General features: G+C 43.2%; 1 protein-coding gene across 24 annotated transcripts in view; it reads left to right on the top strand.

Moving 5' to 3' along the window:
• The window catches only part of nrxn3a (neurexin 3a), a 433,709-nt gene that overhangs the window by 15,099 nt on the left and 395,296 nt on the right, over positions 1-23,314 (top strand). For all 24 annotated transcript variants that reach the window (XR_006769933.1, XR_006769930.1, XR_006769931.1 and 21 more), the window contains exons 2-5: positions 2,905-4,173; positions 11,823-11,843; positions 12,256-12,285; positions 12,779-12,790. Coding sequence is in view for 20 of the 24 variants with exons in the window: in XM_045718507.1 (XP_045574463.1) it covers positions 3,468-4,173; positions 11,823-11,843; positions 12,256-12,285; positions 12,779-12,790 (769 nt within the window). In the remaining 4 variants the exon portion in view is untranslated. The remainder of the gene's footprint in view (positions 1-2,904; positions 4,174-11,822; positions 11,844-12,255; positions 12,286-12,778; positions 12,791-23,314) is intronic.

Genomic DNA, 23,314 nt, shown 5'->3' with positions numbered 1-23,314 from the left:
CCTTTTTGTTTGTCGGTCACAGTTTACCATAAGTTGTAAAAAAAAAATAACCAAACTAAATTTGTAACTAGTACTGAAGTAGTTTTCTTACTGGATACTTTGTTACTCTTACTTATGTACTTAAGGCTAATTTAACTTGAGTAAATTACAATCTAAGTAACAGTACTTTAACTTAAATACAGGTTTTCAGTACTCTACCCACCTCTGCAAATTATTCATAGCCTAACTATAAATTGTTGGCGATCATCGACTCTGGAGGAAGGTTGATTGTTTATCAAATCAACTCATCAATTTAGCCAGGGAAAAACAAACAGTAGATTATTGGTTTTCACACCTATTATTATGTGATTATTGATAGGCTAATAGTAGCCTATTGGAATATAATCAAATAACAAGGGGCCTATTGCAACCATTGATGGCACTAGATTACCGTCAATTGTGGTCTCGTTAAACCATCAATATGCGCTAAATTCACCTGCACAGCTGATCTCCATTGGAACCATTACTGGTCACCTATACTGCTCCCTAAAAGATTATGTTGTGCTTCCTTAGTCAGAAATCTGTATATAGTGACAAGATGCTCATGTCTCCACCCTAACAATGGGAGTCAACCCACAGGCAGGAAGGCAGGTGACAAGCTTAGGTCTGCATATTAAGCCCATAGAAACACAGGTAGCCTAGTGGTTAGAGCTTATTTTGGCAAGAGTGAGCCCACTCACTTCGTCTCTGCCTTAGTCCTGCTTGCAACCAAATTCTGTCAAGATTTTATTTTTTAACCTTTATTTAACTAGGCAAGTCAGTGAAGAACAAACTCTTATTTTCAATGACAGCCTAGGAACAGTGGGTTGACTGCCTTGTTCAGGGGCAGAACGACAGATTTTTACCTTGTCAGCTCAGGGTTTTGATCTTGCAACCTTTTGGTTACTAGTCCAACACTCTAATCACTAGGCTACCTGCCGCCTCTACACACTAACCACTAGGCTACCTGCCGCCTTCACATTCTAACCACTAGGCTACCTGCCGCCTTCACATTCTAACCACTAGGCTACCTGCCGCCTCCACATTCTAACCACTAGGCTACCTGCCGCCTCCACATTCTAACCACTAGGCTACCTGCCGCCTCCACACTCTAACCACTAGGCTACCTGCCGCCTCTACACTCTAACCACTAGGCTACCTGCCGCCTCTACACTCTAACCACTAGGCTACCTGCCGCCTCTACACTCTAACCACTAGGCTACCTGCCGCCCCATATGTTCGCCCTCCGGTTGATATTGTCATCGGAACAACATAGTCCTTTTTGAACAGACTAAGGGCGATTTATCTATTTGACACTCATTCTGTACAATAGAAATAAAGCATTTCCTTGTTTACCATTGCAAATCTACTGTGGCAATTTACCTGACACTTTGTATGAATGGAAACTAATGTTGCTGTGTTAATATTTTATTTGTTCACTATTTATGTTATCCAAAAGTGTCCGGTATGGTCATTTATTATTAATGTTATATAATAATAATATTAATAGATAGAATTTTTATAGCACTTTTCATTATAGTAATAATCTCAAAGACGCCCTTAAAACATCAAAACAAAACATTTGTTAGCCTATTGACAGTTCTGGGTGGAAAATCTTCCACGGTCATACACAGAGGCAGGTGCAAGTCCAACAGGCCACATCCTGTGTCCGATCCGCTCTCCATACGCACCTTCCTCGCCTGTGCAGTCTACATCTCTTCCGACTGAGCCCAGCTGAAGCGGTTGAGCAGGGGGTAAATGATGGTCAGATCCGGGAGGGAAACAAGTCAGAGGTCACGCCACCTCTTGCCCTCCTCAGTTGTGGACTCCTTGGTAAACTCCTCTGAAAAAACGTGTTGCACCCACCTGGGTGAAGCCATGCAGCCTCGAAGTTTATCAAGATCAGGGGTAAAATAATCCTGGACTGTCCATATTTGAAATGTTAACTACATCAAGTCATTTGGGAGACTGTGTTATTTGTGCCAAAAGGGCTTGGGGGCAAAATCAAACCCACGCGGACACCATAGGCCTATCTGCACACTGACGGAAGCGTCCCTAACCGCTAGCCCACCCAGGCCACGAACATAAACCTTACGATACACTCGACCTTTGTATGTCGTAGCTTATTGGAGACCAGTATCTATCTTGTGTTATTAAGCTATATAAAATGATGGTTGTTGATGTGTATAGCTGCATTTCAGATACATTTCTGTACATTTGAATGTTGCAGTAATGGGACCTAGGCCTATATCGTTTGAGAGAGAGCGCATGAGAGAGAACATTATTTTAAGATAGCAGCCCTAATCCCAATGACTCGATTGCCCCCACATGAAGAGAAAATTAACTGCTAATTTTAGCCAATCACAAGGCTCATTTGAATTTCCTGATGCATCAGGAAAATTATCTGCAACAAAAAAGTGATCAAGTTAAAATCCGACATCTGTAATGCATAGTGCATTTAATGTCTAAAAAACAGTGATACTTTTTTATAATCGAACCAAATCTGAACCGACCTCAAAAAGCACTAATCGCTCAGCACTAGGCTTTACATTACAATTTTTACAATTTTTTTCATGGTTTTAGGTCGATTCTCAAACATTTTGAATGAAGAACCATTTGGGAGTCAAATAAACAGCTTTTTAACATGACCATAGCTAAATGATCCTGCTCACCAAAAAGACTCAGAATGACCATCAGTAGAAGTTTGGACAAATGTATGTGAAATTAATAAAGATGAGTCCTCTTGCTGAAGTAGTAGTGAGGGGGAAAAAGGCCTGTTGTAAAATATCAATATGTGTCTGAAAACCACTGGGTTTTTTTTCAGATTGTCTGAAAATCAATGTTGTGTGTGCTGTGTGTAATTCCTATGCTTCCTGTTTCTGACAGTGATGGAACTGAGGAGATCCAGAGGCTCCCCTGTGAACTACAAATTCCAGCAGGCAACATGAAGAAGGACGTCCCGGTCCCCCTGACAACCAGAAGAGCAAGTCCAATCGGACCTTACGCCATGATTACCCATCGCAATCTCTTTGGACTTTAAAGGATTACAAAGGTCAAACTTTCCTTCCCAACAGAAGGAGAAACTAGTTTTGACTCTTCTCCCCTTTTCCTCTCTCTACCTCCTCCTTTCTTTATCTAGGAGGAAAGGCATCTGCAATTCTACCTACTGTCCATAGCTTCTCAGCGATTGGATAGTTTACTCATGTGCATGGCCTACGACTGTTACTTAGCCTACCTACGACTGTTATCCCAACTACCACCCTACTCCCTGCTGATTTTGTATTAAATCTCTCAGCAGTGTCAAACATATCTGAGTACACTTTTGGATACAACTGTGGATACTCCCTCTAGTATTGGATACTTACTCTAAGACTTTTAAATCAAATCCAATGCTATCTAAGCTTTCAGGAATATAAACTCCTTCGTCCTCTTCCTCCTCCTTGTTGACCATGGATGTGCTGGGCTTGTCTGCGAGGCTGCAGCTGTTGCTCTCGGCCCTCCTGGGTGTGTGTCTGAGCCTGGAGTTCACCGGGGCCCCCGGCCAGTGGGCCCGCTACCTCCGCTGGGACGCCAGCACGCGTAGCGACCTCAGCTTCCAGTTCAAGACAGACGTGTCCACGGCACTGCTGCTCTACTTCGACGACAGTGGCTATTGCGACTTCCTGCAGCTGATGGTCGTGGAGGGCAAGCTGCAGCTGCGCTTCAGCATCGACTGCGCCGAGACCGCCGTGGTGTCCGACAAGCGGGTCAATGACAGCAGCTGGCACTTTGCCACACTGAGCCGCTACGGCCTGCGGACGGTGCTGGGGCTGGACGGCCAGGTCAAGGCGGACGAGGTGCGGCCCACTGGAGGTAGCCGCCAGCACATGAAAATTGTTAGCGATCTGTTCCTGGGTGGCGTGCCGCTGGACATCCGTATGTCAGCACTCACGCTGCCCACGGCACGTGATGCCCCACCCTTCAGAGGAACAATCTCAGATCTGAAGTACGGGAACACGGAACCGGTTCTCCTCAGCAGCTTGAGGGTTCGTCTGGAGTCGGAGGGGCGCTGTACGGAGAACCCGTGTGAGAACAGTGGGAGCTGCACCGTGGTGGATGGGGAACCCATGTGCGACTGCTCCAAAACAGAATACAAGGGCCGCTTCTGCAATGAAGGTAAGATTTTATACATTTTGTATTTCCTTTACTGTTCCTGAATGTCTACATTTGTGCATAGCCTTATGTTCACTTTTAACAACACAGATTTTACTAATTTAATTTCACCTTTTTGTCTTTCCTTAATCAATAGATCATTTTCATGTTATTCCAGAGGCTTCACTGACCTAATTTGAAGCATTTTTGCGGTTTACTAAGTCGTCTCTCTTAGACTCAGTGTATGTTGTCCCTGTGTGGTTGGAAAAGAAGAGTGCTGATCTAAGCGTGGTTAGCGACACGGTTAGCCACCAAGGTGCAGGTTAATGGGACCTCCCTGCAGGGACTGATAAGGACGCCTATAGAGAGAACGGGGGCCTCCTGAGCCCTTTTCTTTACCAATCATGCGATGACAGGTGTTAAAATCACATCCTTTTGTGTTGCAGAGCATTCTGGAACTGCTTTGATTCAATCACAACCTCCATCTCTCTCTTCTTCCTCCACAGCTGGTATTGGTTAGACCCCAAATTGATTTTTTATAAAAAAAACCTTTTGGTTAGGTTTTTTTATTCTTACGATTTCTTAGAAGGAGCATAAGAAAGGCCTTTTTATTTGTAAAGGGAGAGTGCATGTTATCTGCTTTATTGCAGAGGGTTTGGGTAGAGGGTTTTCTTTCTTTCAATTGTTAGATACTGTATGCAATGTGGTCATGCATTTATAATATACTGAGGTAATGTCAGTTCATTTGCTGTTTCTTTCTGCTGAAATAAAATATACATTTTGATCTATTTTAAACTACATTGGAATTGAATCTGGCCTCTTACAACAATCCTGATATTGCAGCTATAGGAACTCTTCAGGATTCTCTGGGGGTGTGTAATCAGAAAACAATTAACAACTCCAGCCTTTTCCCTTTCCTTTACATTCCTGTGAGAAAATCTAAAGTATAAAAAGTATAAAATACTGTTTCTAATATTCTCTTATTTCTTTGCCTGTCACTTTAGTAGGCTAGGTTTACAGAGCATAACGGCAGTGAATCTGGAATGTACCTTGTTTTTATGTCAGGACATGTTTTTCCTCTGTCTTGTCTTGATGAGCGTTAAGCTGCTTTGGTTGAATTGAAGCTATTCAGTCGACTGGGTGAGGAAGTATGACAGCGTGTGTGACAGCGTGTGTGACAGCGTGTGTGTCAAGCCCTGGCGACTGGTTTTCTCTCACTGTGGACACATCCTCACCAAAGGGAGCAAGAAAAGAAAATGGCTGACCTATATGTTATCGGCAATGTTTAAAACCCTAGGAGCATGTCTGAGTGTTGCGTCTCTATCAGAAAGACCCATAGAGCTATCGCTAGCTAGAGACGCTATAGACCCACTCTGATAGGGGGCTTAGTCAGTGGTTGGACATGTGTTTGTGTGCGTGTGTGTGTGTCGACCAGCCCTGTGTTGTGCCGGGCAGTGAACAAGGAGTTCAGACAATCCTAAAATAAATAACGCTGTTTACTGGGGTCGAGCTGTATTTATGTGGATGTCACGCCAATGTACTGCCGCTTTAAATATACAGCCGCTGGATCGTAAAAATACGGAATCTACACTCAGACAAACATAAATACAGTCTACACACACACTCACCCACTTTCTTACACTTAACAGCTTTGCGGTAGACCTACAAAGACACGCTGCTTTCACAATAAAATAAGTACATGTTATATGGTTGTAATAAACGACTAGTAAGCTAGTAAAACTTGTCGCTAAAACCAAAGATTTGTACACAGTAGGCCTATTTCCTCAAATGAAAAAAAGGAGCTAACATGTGGACAGACCTGCTGTGTGTGGTGTACTGTACACACAGTCTGGTGACTGCCGTAGGCACGGCAACAGACACCTGACACTTCCCCAGGCGGGGCAGATGGCTCAAATGACCATTGCCATGGCCGCAGCGTATGTTCCGCTCTGCAACGGCCGTACTGTACTCTGTCTGCCTGTAACATGGTTTGCTGAAGCACCTAGACTACGCTAGTACAGTAATCTGGGATTATCATCCTAGTAATAATAATAAGAGTTTGGCAACACTCAACACTCAATCTGTCATCTAATTTGGATGGTGTTGTGTGTGTGTGGGATGGTATATTTGTGTTTGTGTGTGTTTGCCAGCTGTTTACTGCTTAGTTTGTTCCTAATTTGAACAAAATTCAGGCAATAATCAGATAGTGGCAGAGTTTTGCATCTTTCTGAAATAATAAATACTATACTGTATGAAGGATGGCTCTCAGCCATCCCTTTAAGTTTTCTACTGTAGGCCTTCCCTTTAAGAATCCTACTGTATGAAAAATAGCCACTCACCTCAGTTCACCTCAGGTATTGACTTTTCCAGTGGAGGGGAATTATGAGGCTGTTTATTTAATTTGAAGAGTGATAAATAAATAGATACACGTTTGTTAAAGCCCTGCTGAACTGCAGTAGTAAGAACGTCAATCTGTTTTCAGATGTTTGGCTTTCCCACAAGGCATTTGTTTAAAGGTAGCGGCTTATGTTAAAGTAACTGCTACATTATTGTTCAATGAATAATGAAAAGTAAACAGATATTTTGAAGTATACAGGGCTATACCAACCTGTTCACTAGACAGATGTGTGTGTGTGTGTGTGTATGCATATACATTGTGTGTGTGTTCACTGGTAAAAAAAAACAAAGCAATACAGTGTAAATAATCTGTCAGCGTAAAAGTAGGTCAGATAAAAAAAAAACAGAAGAAAAGCTAAATGAAGAGGGAGACACACACACACACAGACCACATTATCACACCGTCCACATACCCTTCTTCTTACTAATCTGGCTAATTCCTCAATTCCCCCGTGTCCTCTCTTGGGACTGAGCCATTTAAATGCCACTGCCAGGAGGTCACATTGTGGGCTTCAACACTCTATTGATACGAGACAATACTAGAGGACCCCATCTGAAGAGGAGATTTAAAGGAGATTACATTGAACATGCACACACGCACAAATACAAATGCACACACACCGTTTGAACAGCTTGTCTTATGTTCAGGCAGATGGAATTTGCTCGGTGACTAAATTAATACCTAATACAAGTCTAATAACTGTCCGGTAGAATCGCTTGAATTTAACTTTTACATCTCTAATACATATCTAATAACTGGCTAGTGAAATCGTTTAAATGAATGTTTAATAGATCTCTGATTGCTGCCCACTGAAAGCCTTTAATGGCGACCAACTCAATTAGACTGGTGTTCATTTCCTTCCCTAATCACTGCCTGTGGTCAGGCTAATCAGCAGACTTACACTGGGGCACATTGGTGGGAAAGAACCAATCTTAATAGTTTTCTAAGTATTATATTTTTAAGGTTTCAATTAGGAAACAATGGAAAAAGATACGTCAGCGATGGCAAAAGTACATGAACAGTCCCTTCGTTTCTATTTTGCCCTCGACATGCTAAAGTGAAACCAAGTTCCTGCTGCTGTTGTCTCTGCTCATACCCCAGCTCTGTTTATTGGTCCTGGCTTGTCTCGGCGCTGGCCTGGTATTGAAAGCCCCAGGATTTAGTGAAGAGTCTGGATTTAGTGCCAGGGTACCAACCCATGCCCAACCCAATGCCCAAGCTTTAAAACCCTACCTGGGTGAGGGTTCTCTGGGCCCATGAGTAGGGATTTAAAAAAACAATATGACAATAATCTTTAAATAATTTAAAACAAGGGCCATGAGCGTTTTAGTTTGAATTGATTCGGTGCGATTCGGTTTGATTAGAGAACAAATTGATGCGATTCGGTTTGATGCGATACGATTCGATCCACTAAATTTTGTTGCTTAAACACATTGATTTTCAATTCTAAATTAAAATCTGCTGCTGATGGAGCTCATGAGCTGGGCCTTTCTGAGCTGGGCCTCTCTGAGCTGGGCCTCTCTGAGCTGGGCCTTTCTGAGCTGGGCCTCTCTGAGCTGGGCCTCTCTGAGCTGGGCCTCTCTGAGCTGGGCCTTTCTGAGCTGATGTGTGTGTGTGTGTAAATTATAGACGTCTATGGTGTTGTAAGTTTTTACAGACTGATCTTCTCTTCTCCTCTCGCTTCGGCCATGCAGTGCGCCTTGCAAAAGTGATTGCTTTCCTCGTTATGAAATGATCAACTTAACCATATACACAGTGTCACGCCTGCTCCCGCTCCACCTCTCTGGTGCTCGAGGGCGCCAGGCGGCCCATCATTACGCACACCTGTCACCATCGTTACGCGCATCAGCGCTTCATTGGACTCACCTGGACTCCATCACTTATTGATTGCCTCCCCTATATCTGTCCATTCCTCAGTTTCATCCCGTGTCAGCATTAATGTTGTTTTGTTTCCCTTGTCCAGATGCTGTCCTTGTTTTGTTTCATGTCGGTTATTTATTAAATATTCACTCCCTATACTTGCTTCTCGTCTCCCAGCGTCTGTCGTCACACACTGATTGTTTAAAGCAAAACAATCAAAACTATTGCTGATGGTGAAACTTAACCTAAAAAATATGTATATTGTAAGCCCCGTTCAGCAGGTATAGCCAGATGAAAGTTGTCTCCTGTAGCTTACTTTTATTCCAGTAAAACACCGTGTTCAACAGCGTATAGAGAACAATAACCTAGCAAATGACATAGGATGTCACTTAACTAATAAAGCGTAATATCATGCAAGCCATTGTAGCATTTGATGTGCAAGATCAGGAGCAGGCCGCCTATCTCGCGTTGGTTACCATGCGAAGCTGAGCTCAGTGCCAGTTTGACTCGGCTACAGATTATTGCCCGGGGATGTTCTGCATGCAAAATAACTTGTAAATCAATGACTGTCAACACAGTTACATGCAGTTCGACACTGAAGGTGAGGACGCATCAGTTGTCACAAAAGATTAGAGGTATTTTAGGAAGGTATTGTAGAATGTAACATGAGCAAAAACCGGTGATTTGTCAAATGTGAAGCGGTTTTCTGACCAATGCATGCTACATTTGGATAGGTTTTGGATACATTAAACAAACGTCTTTCCTGTCATTTATTGTCATGCCTACACCGTGGTGCCACACACTACAATATTCTTCAATTGGTCGTGAGGATTCTCAATATGACGCTGTCTCGCGAAATTATGCGGTTAGATTGATAACGTAGTTAGAACGAGCTGTCTGTGGCGCAAAACATCCGCAGTCAGATATTTACACTCTCCAGTCAGACATTCACACTTGCCATAGAGAGTAGCTAATACATTTTGAATTGAATAACATTGCTTCAGAGGTCGATTTGACGCTTGCTCGAGAGCCTACACACATTCTGGGTGATGGGTCATCATCTCACTGGCTTCTCTGGTGAGCTCTCATTGGCTACTGCGGATCACCATTCTCCAACCTTGTCATCGCACATCTCGCACTACAAAAACATTGCAGATTTTGTGTCAATAAAATCAAACATGTTTGAAAATATCCGGACGTCTGGGATGGCTCCAAGACAGGATTTGTAGCCCTCAGATTGCATCTCTGACCCGCTCACATTAAACGAGCCTCGGTGACGGCCGCGTTCCCCGAGTAGGCAACGACTTGGGGATTTTGTTTCCGATCTCAAAAACCTGTCTGGGACAGCTAAATCGAGGCCGAAATCGTGTAGCGTACGTACGCCTGGCTTAAGTCAAAGGTTTGTCATGACATGCACAGACGTGTTAAAAAAAAAAAACGCTCTGAACTTTAAGCCTTCCTCAGTATGAGGTATTCTAATAGGAAACTCTCTGTTTGGTGGGTTTGTGTTTGCAGTGAGAGAGAACCAAAGGGCTAGAACAAAGAGTATGGACAGGGCCTCCCCTCTACTACTGCTCTAATCGCTTACATCATAAATTCACAACCTGCTTACAGGGAACTGGGGCTTCCACCAGCTTGGATTTATGTCCCAGCTGAGTTTGTGTATGTGTCTTTGTGTGTGTGAGTGTGTTTACCTGTTTGTGTGACTGAAGCTGAATGAAGATATCATGCTTCCTCAATGTTTTTCAGAATGTGTTTTTGGGGATCAAGCGGTGTTCTGGTGATCTGATTCCCTTTTTCGCAGGATAGGACAGATGAGATGATGACAATGATGTTCTCTTACAACAATATATTCACTTCAATGTAATATATTTGACTGTGCTATACTCTCACTATATACAGTGCCTACGGAAAGTATTCAGACCCCTTGACTTTGTCCACATTTTGTTAGGTTACAGCCTTATTCTAAAATGTATTAAATTGTTTTTTTCTTCATCACTCTGCACACAATACCCCATAATGACACAGCAAAAACAGGATTATAGAACATGTTGCTAATATCTAAAAAATGGTAGCTTCCTTTGGCAGCTACAACAGCCTCGCGTCTTCTTGGGTATGACGCTACAAGCTTAGGTACACCTGTATTTGGGGAGTTTTTCCCATTCTTCTCTGCAGATCCTCTCAAGCTCTGTCAGGTTGGATGGGGAGCGTTGCTCCACAGCTATTTTCAGGTCTCTCCACAGATGTTCGATCACGTGCAAGTCCGGGCTCTGGCTGGGCCGCTCAACGACACTCCTGCGTTGTCTTAGCTGTGTGCTTAGGGTCATTGTCCTGTTGGAAGGTGAACCTTCGCCCCAGTCTGAGATCCTGAGTGCTCTGGAGCAGGTTTTTGTCAAGGATCTCTCTGTACGTTGCTCCGTTCATATTTGCCTCGATCCTGACTAGTCTCCCAGTCCCTGCCACTGAAAAACATCCCCACAGCATGATGCTGCCACCACCATGCTTCACCGTAAGGATGGTGCCAGGTTTCCTCTAGAAGTGACGCTTGGCATTCAGACCAAAGAGTTCAATCTTGGTTTCAACAGACCAGAGAATCTTGTTTCTCATGGTCTGAGAGTCTTTAGGCGCCTTATGGCAAACTCCAAGCTGGTTGTCATGTGCCTTTTATTGAGGAGTGCTTGGATGGATCTGATGGATCTGGCCACTCTACCATAAAGGCCTAATTGGTGGAGTGCTGCAGAGATGGTTGTCCTTCTTGAAGGCTCTCCCATTTCCACAGAGGAACTCTAGAGCTCTGTCAGACTGACCATCAGGTTCTTGGTCACCTCCCTGACCAAAGCCCTTCTCCCCCGATTTCTCAGTTTGGCCGGGCGGCCAGCTCAAGGAAGAGTCTTTGTGGTTCCAAACTTCTTCTATTGAAGAATGGTGTAGGCCACTGTGTTCTTGGGAAACTTCAATGCTGCAGAAATGTTTTGGTACCCTTCCCCCAATCGTGTCTCGGAGCTCGACAGACAATTCCTTCGACCTCATGGCTTGGTTTTTGCTCTGACATGCACTGCCAACTGTAGGACCTTATATAGACAGGTGTGTGCCTTTCCAAATCATGTCCAATCAATTTCATTTTCCACAGGTGGACTCCAATCAAGTTGTAGAAACATCTCAAGGATGATCAATGGAAACAGGATGCACCTGTTTAGAATAAGGCTGTAACGTAACGAAGTGTGGAAAAAGTCAAGGGGTCTGCTTACTTTCCGATGGTACTGTACATACACAGTGTACTGTCTGTGTATGGTGTTAGGTTTGCATGATAGGTTCCATGCAAATGCAAAAAGAGTGTTTCTAATTGTGGAACTCGTTCCCTCTCTCTTTTCCTTTTTGTTATTTTGCTTCTTATTTTCTGCCGCGGTGAGTCCAGAGGTCAACAATAATATTCCAGGTAAGTGTTCAGAGGAAAACCATCTCATCTTAGAAATAACGCAAAATAAGTTAGGCTCATTGGACACTTGTTATGCATGATAGAAATAAAAAGATGACATTTTTTTTGGGATGGAAACTCTATTTACATTTTTTTGGGGCAGTCATGTCTTCATAACCAAAATGTTCCTACAAAGATGTCAGCCCTGTTACCTCTGCTACTTCTTTAGTTCAACTACTCTAGTCCTACTACGGAAGCTTTCCCTTAGCTGTGGGAAGCTTGTTTGTCTGTGGGTCTGATGCCATGCTTTCTTTTATGGGAAAATATGGGACATCACAATACTGTACCGACAAAGTATTGGAATTTAGGTTCTGAAGTGCTCTCTCTATCTCTTTTTTCCTCCTTCTTTCTGTCAATCATTCCTTCCCTCAAGGATTTTCACATATGATGATGGCGGAGCAAGGTATGCCTCTCTTCTTTCTAACCACCATCATTTCCGTGTGGTTGTGTGCTGTGTGGTTGTGTGCTGTGTGCATGTTTGTTGGGATGTTTTGAAGATTTTCTCTTCAGATGACAAATGCACTTTTTCCTCTATATGTAATGTTAATAACAGTGTTACAGTAGTACATAAAAAACAGTAGATTAAGTATTTTTGCAATCTAAGAAATGTGTGTTTTTGCATGCACTGACTAACATAGGCTTACGGTACTGCCTGGTGTGTGTGTGTTTGGTGTGTGAAGGACTGAAGTCTGATTATACCACAGTGCCTATGTGCTACTGTGTATTGATATGAATGATATGCATATATTAATATACATATATTAACTTGTGTTCTCCACTCATCAAGCACTCTCCCGTGTCAAACTATTCACTGTTGGTTTTTCTCTCCTCCTCTTCCGCTGTGGATACACTACCTTCTCTCTTCTACGACCTCTCTCCTCCTCGCCTCTCCCTAGCTAAAAGCAAAGGTACAGATCAGTCTTTCTCTTACCCTCGCTTTAAGAAACCCTGGGCTAGATTGAGTGAGTGTCATGTAAAATACCGTATGCTCTTTAAAATGTGTTCCTCTGTGTGCAAAAACAAGGGTATTTACGCTTTTGTCTAATTCCTTGATGTGTGTGATAACAGCGGGCTGGAGTGTGAAATAAAACACTCCCCTGGTGTGACGTGTGTTTCTGTGTGTTGTTGTATTGTGTTTACCTCTCTCTGTTTAGCGTTTCCTGCCTAATGGCAGCTCACCAAGGGTGCTTGGATTAGGCAAATTAATTAAATTATCCTTAATTGAAGCAGGAAAACAGAGTGCTCACTGAGTCTAAGTGAGGGAGGGAGTGTGTGGTGCTGTCGTTAGGAATATATCGTAAGTGTACTAAGAGGAAATGGAATTCAGGAATGATCTGCTATAGATGTTTTGAGTACTGGATTATCAACGGAATGAGATTGGGGAGAAAGTCTCTCAGTTTGATGACTATAGGCTGCGAGAGATTTGCAAGGATGTTCAGGAATGATGTTTTCCACTTTCTCCCTCCATTGTCTGCGGTGGAGTCCATGGATTAGGACATGATAATCTGCTTTTCATATCTACAGTACAATGTAATGTCGGACTGACATTTTAATTGTCTCCGTGATGAAATGTCCTTGGGTGAATGATGCAATTACAAGATATGACGTGACGCTGCAATATCTTTCAAATACACTCCTTTTGTGAGATAGACAGGAAAGGGAGCGGAGAGAGAAATACTGTAGGTGAGGGGGAGAGAGAGTGAGATGGAGTGGGGGAAAGATGAATGAGGAGAGAGAGAGACTTTGATAGATGTGGTCGTTTTTAAGTTTGTCACTGGAGTACTGTGTTGACAGACACACACACACACAAAGAGAAGCCCATTGGGGCACATGCTGGCTGACTCTGACCAATGGGCCTTTTGGAAAAATTCTATGAGCACACACCAGTAAGATGTGTATAGCCTGAAAAAGGTTTTGTCGTTTTCAAACCACCGCTAATGCTGACTCTGCTTACCACAGTGACTGCTTTACAGTGAGAGACTGATGATGTAGAGAAACGTGAAGAGTTAGCTGCCTCCTCTGCTCTGACCGACCTTACTGTAACACCGCAGAGATCCCTGGACATTAAGAAGGGATACAATTAGCATGAAAGCAGAGAAATGCCCAGCTGTCACAATATCAGTTAAAAGGCAAAGTCACAGTCTTTAGTAAGAGAAACCAGACTGTAAAGTCAGTTTGGTAGTAGGCCAGGTGTGGTAGTGCTGGGTCAGAACCAAAGCCTGCACACACAGCGGCCCTCTAGGTGTAGGACAAGGATTGGCCGAACTACAGGGAGATTGTGTGTGTGTTCCTACCTTACCTAAAATGAAATACAGAGCAATACTCTTCTTTCCCCATTCCAAGCCCAAAATGTAACCCAGACAGCTATACTGTAAACCCCTGTGTTGTATCAATATCCTCCTCTAGTGCTGAACTGGTTCCCTCTCTCCTTCCCTGCTCCTCCTGTCTGTCTCACTTCCTGCTTCCTGTGTTTAATCCCTCCGGGGGACGGCAGACATTATTTCCCATCAGCCCCCCTGTCGGCTCCTGTTAAGCAGACAGGACCTCCATTACGGCTTTATTTGCATCCAGTTGCAGCTGCGGAGACAAGAAGATAGAGGGACTCACAGAGGAAGATGGAGAGGGGGGGGATAATAGAAGAGTGTGTAGTCGTCGTGTGGAGTCACGCATATTGCCTTGCTATCTCTGTCTCATTGTTTCTTTATTCTCCTTTCGGTCTCTTTCGGTCTCTTTCCCTCCTCTCTCCTCCTTTCCAGCTCTCTCTCCCTCTCCCCTCTCCTGAAAGTGTTTCCCTACACTAGTAGGCTTTGATGTGATGGGATTCATGGTGGTAATTCTCTAGAAGTCACTGTGGGCTAGCTGTTCTAACACTGCTGAGGGCAGGTAGTGCTTACATTCAGCTGGTTTCACGTAGTGGTTACACTTCTACCCTCCTCTCGATGGCATGCTATAGCTACTGTATGTCATACGTACCGTTACACACTGTGGGACTTTTCCTGTGTGCCTCAGTTATTAAGAGCATGACATTAGCATTGACAGGGTCGTGGGTTTGATTGCCACTTAGACCAACAATGCAAAAATGAATGCGCTCACTGTTGCAATGGATAATGGATAAAAGCAATACCTTAGTCTATAGTATGATAAAGACTGTGCTAGCACTTATGGTCTGTATTTGGCCAAAGCAGAGGTTTTGTTGTTTTGTCCCAGACCTCTCCATCTCTCCATATCATATTAAGCTTATAAACTTAGCTTTTGTCTTACATTTACATTTAAGTCATTTAGCAGACGCTCTTATCCAGAGCGACTTACAAATTGGTGCATTCACCTTATGATATCCAGTGGAACAACCACTTTACAATAGTGCATCTAAATCTTTTAGGGGGAAGGGGGGTTAGAAGGATTACTTTATCCTATCCCAGGTATTCCTTAAAGAGGTGGGGTTTCAGGTGTCTCCGGAAGGTGGTGATTGACTCTGCTGTCCTGGCGTCGTGAGGGAGCTTGTTCCACCATAGGGGTGCCAGAGCAGCGAACAGTTTTGACTGGGCTGAGCGGGAACTGTGCTTCCTCAGAGGTAGGGGGGCCAGCAGGCCAGAGGTGGATGAGCGCAGTGCCCTCGTTTGGGTGTAGGGACTGATCAGAGCCTGAAGGTACGGAGGTGCCGTTCCCCTCACGGCTCCGTAGGCAAGCACCATGGTCTTGTAGCGGATGCGAGCTTCAACTGGAAGCCAGTGGAGAGAGCGGAGGAGCGGGGTGACGTGAGAGAACTTGGGAAGGTTGAACACCAGACGGGCTGCGGCGTTCTGGATGAGTTGTAGGGGTTTCAAAGCAAAAATATCATATTTATCCTGTGAAGCCTCAAACAGCAGAGCTGGGGTTTTTTTAGGAAAAGGGTCCAGCGAGTGCATGTGATATTCTACCAGGTCTCACAGTCTCACGTCAGAATTAGACGTTCATCCATGTTTCTCAAACGTCAAATTTAGAAGTTGTTTCAAAAGTCAGATTTCAAAGTTAACTCCTTATTTTTAAGGTTAGGCATTAACTCTGAATGGTTAAGGTAAGGGTTAAGGTTTGGGATTGGCTTCAAACAAAAATGTCAAAACAACTTTCTATCACTGGATTCAAACTTGCAACCTTTGGAGTCGGGGGCAGTTGCTTACGCCCATCCGCCATCCCTGTCCCAAAAAACTTTAGTAAAACCAAAAACCTACTTGAAGGTAACAGCGCTCACTGTTTCCTCTAGTGGCCGGTTTCCACGTCACCTCCCGATGTCCTCAGACATGGATGGACGTTGAATAGTGACTTGTATCATGGGTGACCTGCCTGGTGATATTATAGCTCATTGGTTTCCAAATGATGGTGTCTTGCCTAAGACAACCCTTAATTAGCCTTTTCATTCGTGATATAGCACATGTTCTCATTCCCTATCGCTTACTTAACCAAATCAATGTATAATTGACTGTTTCATTCTCTATCATTGACATGTTTGTAACAGTTATTAAGGTGATGTAAAGGCAATATTTCTGCGCTGTGAAAACGGTGTTAACTCAATGATATCAGTGGTGTCATTGAGTAATGGTGGACAGTTGTCTTTTCTATGGGTGACTGACTGATGCTGTAATGCAGCCATGAGAGGGAGAGAGATTGCAGACACCAGCTGGAGAGAGAGTGGGAGACAGAGAGAGAGACAGAGACACACACAGAGTGAGGGTAGTAGAGAGACCCCAGAACAGTTTGGATTTCAAATGGTACACCCCTGAACTTCTCTCCCTTTCTGCTTTGCGCCTCCTACACACACACACACACACACACACACACACACACACACACACACTGAGGCTTAGCTCGGTTGCCATGCCTCATGCTGGCAGCGGGCATATGCCGACAAACAGCCACAAAAACACAAGCGGGTTTAGAGGGGACACAGTGAATTGCAGGGACAGCCATTTACGCTCCTCTCTTTCCATGGCTCCAATTTTTCTTGTGTGTGTGTGTAGAAGTGTGTGTGTGTAGTTTGTGGGGTGAGGGGAGGAGATAGATGGATCATCTCAGGGGACATAGATGAACTCACTAGCTGGATAATGAATTGCAGAAAAATTATGCAAATAGTATGCTAATTATCTAATCAGGTTTGATTGCATTAAGGAGGTGTCTACTCTTGCTAACCTTGAGGAGACATTGATAATCAAATGCTGATCAGCGCTGGGACTGAGACTCTCTCCTCTCTCTCACTCTCTCTCTCTCTCTCTCTCTCTCTCTCTCTCTCTCTCACACACACACACACACACACACACACACACACACACACACACACACACACACACACACACACACACACACACTCTCGACTAAAAGGGAGAAAAAACAGAAGAGTGATGTGCAAGGGTTAGTAAGTGTGTGTCAGCATGTGTGTGTGTGTGTGTGTGTGTGTGAATGCGTGTGTGTGTTAGGGGGGTTCTCAGGTCTTAGTAAAACAGGTGTGTGAGTATTACAGTGTCGTAGGCCAGTGGAGTATTTGTCAAGGAGTGCTCTATGTTTGATCTGGACATACAGACTGGACCCAGGGGAAGGGAAAAGGTCAATCATCTCATATTGACTCCTTTAATATAAGCTGGACTTATTTCTCAGGGACATTACATGGGATTCTTTCCTTGATTCAGGGAGAGGAAGCTTTAACTTGTCACTCAGAACATAGTTTTGGGGATTACATGTTCCTTTCCCACCTTCCTCCTTTGCTAACTCTTTGATTCTTCAAATATTTGAATCTTGCCACAGAGCGTTTGTCAGCTGTTCCTTTGCCCCTGTCTGGTGCAGTGTGTGTGTGTGTGTGTGTGTGTGTGTGTGTGTGTGTGTGTGTGTTGTCCCTCTGGAGGTTGTTTGATGCTGCTCTGCTGGTGTGTGTGACAGGAGGGTGAAAAGCAATGTGTGTGTGAGACACTGATAATGAAATGGTTATCTTGGCGTTTGGACGGTAGGTAATTCCATTTGCTCCCATAATCCCTCAGTAGCTTTCTCTCTGTCAGCCGACCGACAGGCAGACAAGACACACACCCCCTGGGCGGTGGTGGCCTCAGACTAGTGTGTGTGTGTGTGTGTGTGTGTGTGAGCCACCCTGCACCTCTTGGCCTCACTTTATACATTTGTTGATTTCTTCATTGATGAACTGAATCAATAAAAAATCCCCCCAGGGTGTATTGATTTTCCTGCACCATTTTGCCGATCTTTATATCCTAAAGCACAGAAAATGAAATCTAATTTAGAGGCGCAATCTGCAATTGCTACATCTTTGTTTAGACTTTTAAATGAATTATATATACAGCATATTTACATTTTACATATACCCATTGATTCTTGTAGAATGTAACTTATAGAGATGCCTCATGAGCTTACTGTCGTACCAAATCAGAACCAAAAAGTTGTGCTGAGCGATTAACCGAAATGTCGGTTATTTTTCGGTTTTTAAACAACTAGTTGACCGACATCGGTTCAATTATTTGAATTCCATTTCATTCGTTTTTTTCTGTGAGCTCAATGCACACATTGCGCTGCAGTTTCTCTAAAGATAAGTCAGATCATGCCGAACTGTGCGATGTAATAGGGAGTTGTTGTTTCCAACAGGCCAATGTTCTACATAGTTTAGCGCAGAAAACGTGATAATTAACTACAATGACCATAATCTATTGTGCGACTACGTATCCGGTCTGTGTTTCGATTACGACTGCTAAGTAAGAGACCAGAAAAATACGCGATATACATAGAGTGCAGTTGCTTCGCAAGGTATTTTTAACTGAATATACATAATTTAAGTGATTGATAGACAGTTGGTAGTCAGCACTCTTAAATGTATGCCTTATTTACTTTGAAGAACTACTAAAATAGTGATTTTGCCAGACAGCATAGGCAGTAGCTCTGTAGAGATGAGATGATGACTTGAAATGAAATGAAAGTCATCAAATAAAACAAACGTAATATACACAACAACTGAAATATTTTAGCAAAGTAAAGTAATGTGAATAAATTCTAGGCCTAGTAGTAGGCCTAATGGGCAGTCACTTCCATCATGGGACTTGTATTCATTGTTTTAGTCTGTGTTGTTACAGTATTCAACCCACATAATGCATAGTTCATGTAATGTCCCAAAAAAAAGTATCGAAACGAAATTGAAAATGTAGATTTAAAAAAATAATAATCGAACCGAATCCGAACCTACCTCAAAAAGCACGGATCACTCAGCATTACCAAAAATATAAGCTTGTTTTACTCCACTGTTTGTAAACAATGTAATTGTAAACAAACACTCAAGAGCCTCAAAAAAATTATGAAAACTATCATTTTTATATCATGGATGGTCAGTCCACATCTATAGCTACAGTGCCTTCAGAAAGTATTCACATCCCTTCAATTTTTCCACATTTTGTTGTGTTACATACAGTATGTGGCAAAGAAAGAAACTTTATGTCCTGATAACAAACTGTTATGTTTGAGGGCAAATCCAACACAACACATCGTCATATTTTCAAGCATGGTGGCGGTTGTGTCATGTTATTGGTATCGGCAAGGACTAGGGAGTTTTTTTATATATTAAAAGAAACGGAATAGAGCTAAGCACAGGCACAAATCTAGAGGTTCCGTCAAATCCACCTCAGCAGGACAGTGACCTAAAACACAAGGCCAAATATACACTGGAGTTGCTTACCAAGACGACATTGAATGTTCCTGAGTGACCTAGTTACAGTTTTGACTTAAATCTGCTTGAAACTCTATGGCAACACTTGAAAATGGCTGTCCGGATATGACCAACAACCAACTTGACAGAATTTTTAAATGAATAATGTGCAAATATTGTACAATCCGGGTATGCAAAGCTCTTACAGACTTATCCAGAAAGACTCACAGCTGTAATCACTGCCAAAGGTGATTCTAACATGTATTCACTCAGCGGTGTGAATACTAATGTAATCAAGATATTTAAGTGTTTTATTTTTCCTTATTTTTTTGGTGGAAATGTTTGAATTTTTCTTCCACTTTGACATTACTGAGTATTTTGTGAAGATAATTATATCAACTTTAATACCGTCTTTTAACACAACAAAATGTGCAAAAAAGTCAAGGGGTGTGAACACTTTCTGAAGACATGTATGTCTATGCATTTTGAGAGTGTTTACGGTTCTCCAGCCCCATCCCTCAGCTGTTCGCCAACACAGGGTCATGGTGACCGCTTTTTGTATTGTTGGAACTGCAGATTGCCGCTTTAAAGTTGATCTGATGTTGGACAAATCTCAGAGAACATAGACAAAGAAAAAAAAGTAACACAACGAGACTGATTGAATCAGGAAGTCCACCCACTGCTTAGGTCACACACATTCAATTCACCTGTCATCAAGTGCTGTTTTGCTGTTGTCACGTTGATGGTGGTGTTTTCTTTTCAGACTCCATACAAAGTGGAAGTGGCACATTATTCGTAAACAATGGAATTGTATTCCGTAGGGGCTTGGGAACTGTTGCTTTGTTTTAGGTAGCTTGTGTGTGTTTCTGGTATGTTTCTCTGCGTGTGGGCATGCGTGCGCGCGCAGGTGTATGTGTTGGTCTGTTTAGCAGTATGAGGAGAGGGTGTGGTAACGGTTGTATGCTAATGAGACAGGAGTATATTATGAGTAGTTTGGCCTGAGGATGTTTACTTAGATCACTTACACCTCTGATGGCCTTTGAAAGTTCTCTACAACTCAACCCCTCTGGGCTGTATGGCTTCTAATCCACACACGTAAACAGCGTGTGTGCGAGTGTGTGAGTGCGTGTGTGTGCAGATATTTCCACCTTGACTTTATACCTAAAAGTGTGTGCACGTTATACCTAAATGTGTGTGTGCATGAGGGCTGTTGTGATGGTGCGTGTGTGTGTCCGTGCGTGTGTGTTGTGCTAGTCGTGCTGGAGCAGTGCTAGGGCCAGGTGGCAGTAGGGAATACTCTGATGGATCCTCATTACACTGGTCAGAGATCAGACAGCAGTGTATATGTGTTTGTGTGTGTGACAGCAGTGCTAGCTCCATCTCTATAGCCATTGTCTACCTCTGCCATGCATGGATGGAGCCTAGTTAGCCTCTCTAATGAGCATTGGTTCCCCCTGAGCATCTTTTTGATCATTGTCCTAGGCACAGATCTAGGATCAGTTTACTCTCTGCTAGTCCTTACCTTATTCATTAGGAGGAAAACTGACCTAAGATCAGCATCTAATAAGTATTGATTCCCTTTGAACATCTCTCTGATCAGCACTATGTTCACACAGGGCCTGGGCAGTGGTAGTGCACGATGGGTAATGTCATTTCCAGGCCTAGAGGTGCACAATAAAATATTATGAAGGGCAATGGGAAGACTTCAGAGATGCATGCAGTTGAACTGTTTAGTCAGATTTGCATGAAGTGGCATTGCCAAACGGGATCATGCTCCATTGAAAAGTATTGTTATAATTGATATATCAAAGGCGGAAGTAGATGTTTTTAAAGGGGCATGAAGCTCTGCACATGGCTGCCATCATGGTAACTCGGATCCCGGTTTGCGATGGCAGGATCATTGGCATGCTGCTGTATGTGTGTTGTGTGTGTTTTAGAGAATGATCGATATGGGTTTTTTAGGGCCGATGCCAATACCGATTGTCTGGTGTTCAAGAAGGCCGATGGCTGATGTTTTATGCCGACATTCAGTCATTCAATTTCAATTTGAAATGTTTGATGACAAATTTTCCCAGACAGCCACGTATGCATTAATGAATCCATTTTAAAATCATACAGCAATTTGTCGTTGTTTTTACCAATCTAACTACATAACAGCATAATGGTAATGGTTTTATTCGAATGGTGGTAACTCTTGATAAACTCTGTAAATCAAGATGGCATAGGCCTCCTCACAATACAGTTGAATGCATATTCAATAGGAGAGTGTCCATGCATTGAGTTATTGAGGTTGTTTCAACTGATTTCAATGGAGTCTATGGGGCTACAGATTACAAACAATCCGTTTCCCTTCCATTTGGGACTTATATTAGCCTACTGATCAACAACATTTGGAGCCTATTCTTTTCTTTCATAAAAGCGTGCATTGTATCTTTAAGATAACAGCCAGCCCCTCCTGATACCGTGTGCAAGTGACATGTTCCTACCGTTATACTTCCGTGTTCATACCCTGGTCTGTTGAATGGGCTTCATGAACGCAGTCATATAAGATATACTGTATATACAATTATGTTTGTGTTTGTGGATGAATTTACCTCTGCCAGATGCCTTTTATGACATTTTTGCCCTGAAGACCACTGTGCTACTTGCCGCGTCACTTGCATGGCGTATTCACACATTGAATGATGCAGCTCGGCAGGGAAAGACAAGTCACAATCAGCTTTGAATTCAGCATATATCGCATATTATTACAAATAAATGAATAGGGTAGTGAACAGATGTTAGCTTCAGCTGTAAGCATGCTAGCTCTCAAAGTTAGCTTTAGCTCTAAGCTAACTACTGGTAGCTAGCTAGCTAGCAAGCTACCGGCATCTTTTTACTTAATAAAGTGTAATCTTGGACATTGTTTTGCTTAACAGTGAAGTAATTAATAGTTTCAAAATAGCCATGTCGCATTTTCAAGTGTGTTAAATGATATACAGCATGAGTTGTGAGCTACCAAGCGATGGAACTCAGAGGTTCCTCAGGACACGCTAGCTAACCATGAGTGAGTAGCGCAGGCTGTAGCTTGCAGCACAACAAAAGGCAAGGTGCGCTCGTGCTATAAAGACACTGATTATTGGTCATTCTCTAGCGTGTGTGTGTGTGTGTGTGTGTGTGTGTGTGTGTGTGTGTGTGTGTGTGTGTGTGTGTGTGTGTGTGTGTGTGTGTGTGTGTGTGTGTGTGTGAAGCACAGTGCTGAACTTGGGTTGGCTGTTGTTTATTCTGACCTCAAATTCAATTACACATGTTTATATGGGGCAGCTGTTTCTCTAACTGGTATAATATCAGCTATCATCCTGTAGAAATACGGGTCTGTAGAATACCTTATCATCTACCTCTCCTCTCCTCGCCCCTCCCCTCCCCTGCTCTCCTCCTGTCTCCCTCTCTCCTGTCTCTCTCGTGGTGCCCCAGTGTGGCTCTCCTGTCTGCAGAGTGCATGTAGGACAGAAATGTAATAATGTGTGTGGTGTTAAAAATGCATGAGCTCCGCTCCGCACTGTGCAGGTAGAAGAAGATACACGGCAAGAATACACTCACTACTGTTCAGAGAGAGAGTGTGTGTGTATATTTGTGAAATGGGGAGAGAGCTAGAGAGAGAAAGCGAGAGTGTGTGCGTGTGTGTGAGAGTGAGTGTGTCAACGTGCTGTGTGTGTGTTAGCGTGTGTGTCAGCATCTGTGAGCTCACTAAGACAACGGACCCCTGCTATGACAGTCTAATCCTGACATA

This window comes from Salmo salar, chromosome ssa01 (genome assembly GCF_905237065.1).
Source record: "Salmo salar chromosome ssa01, Ssal_v3.1, whole genome shotgun sequence".
NCBI lineage: Eukaryota > Metazoa > Chordata > Actinopteri > Salmoniformes > Salmonidae > Salmo > Salmo salar.
This window is presented reverse-complemented; position numbering and strand designations above follow the sequence as displayed.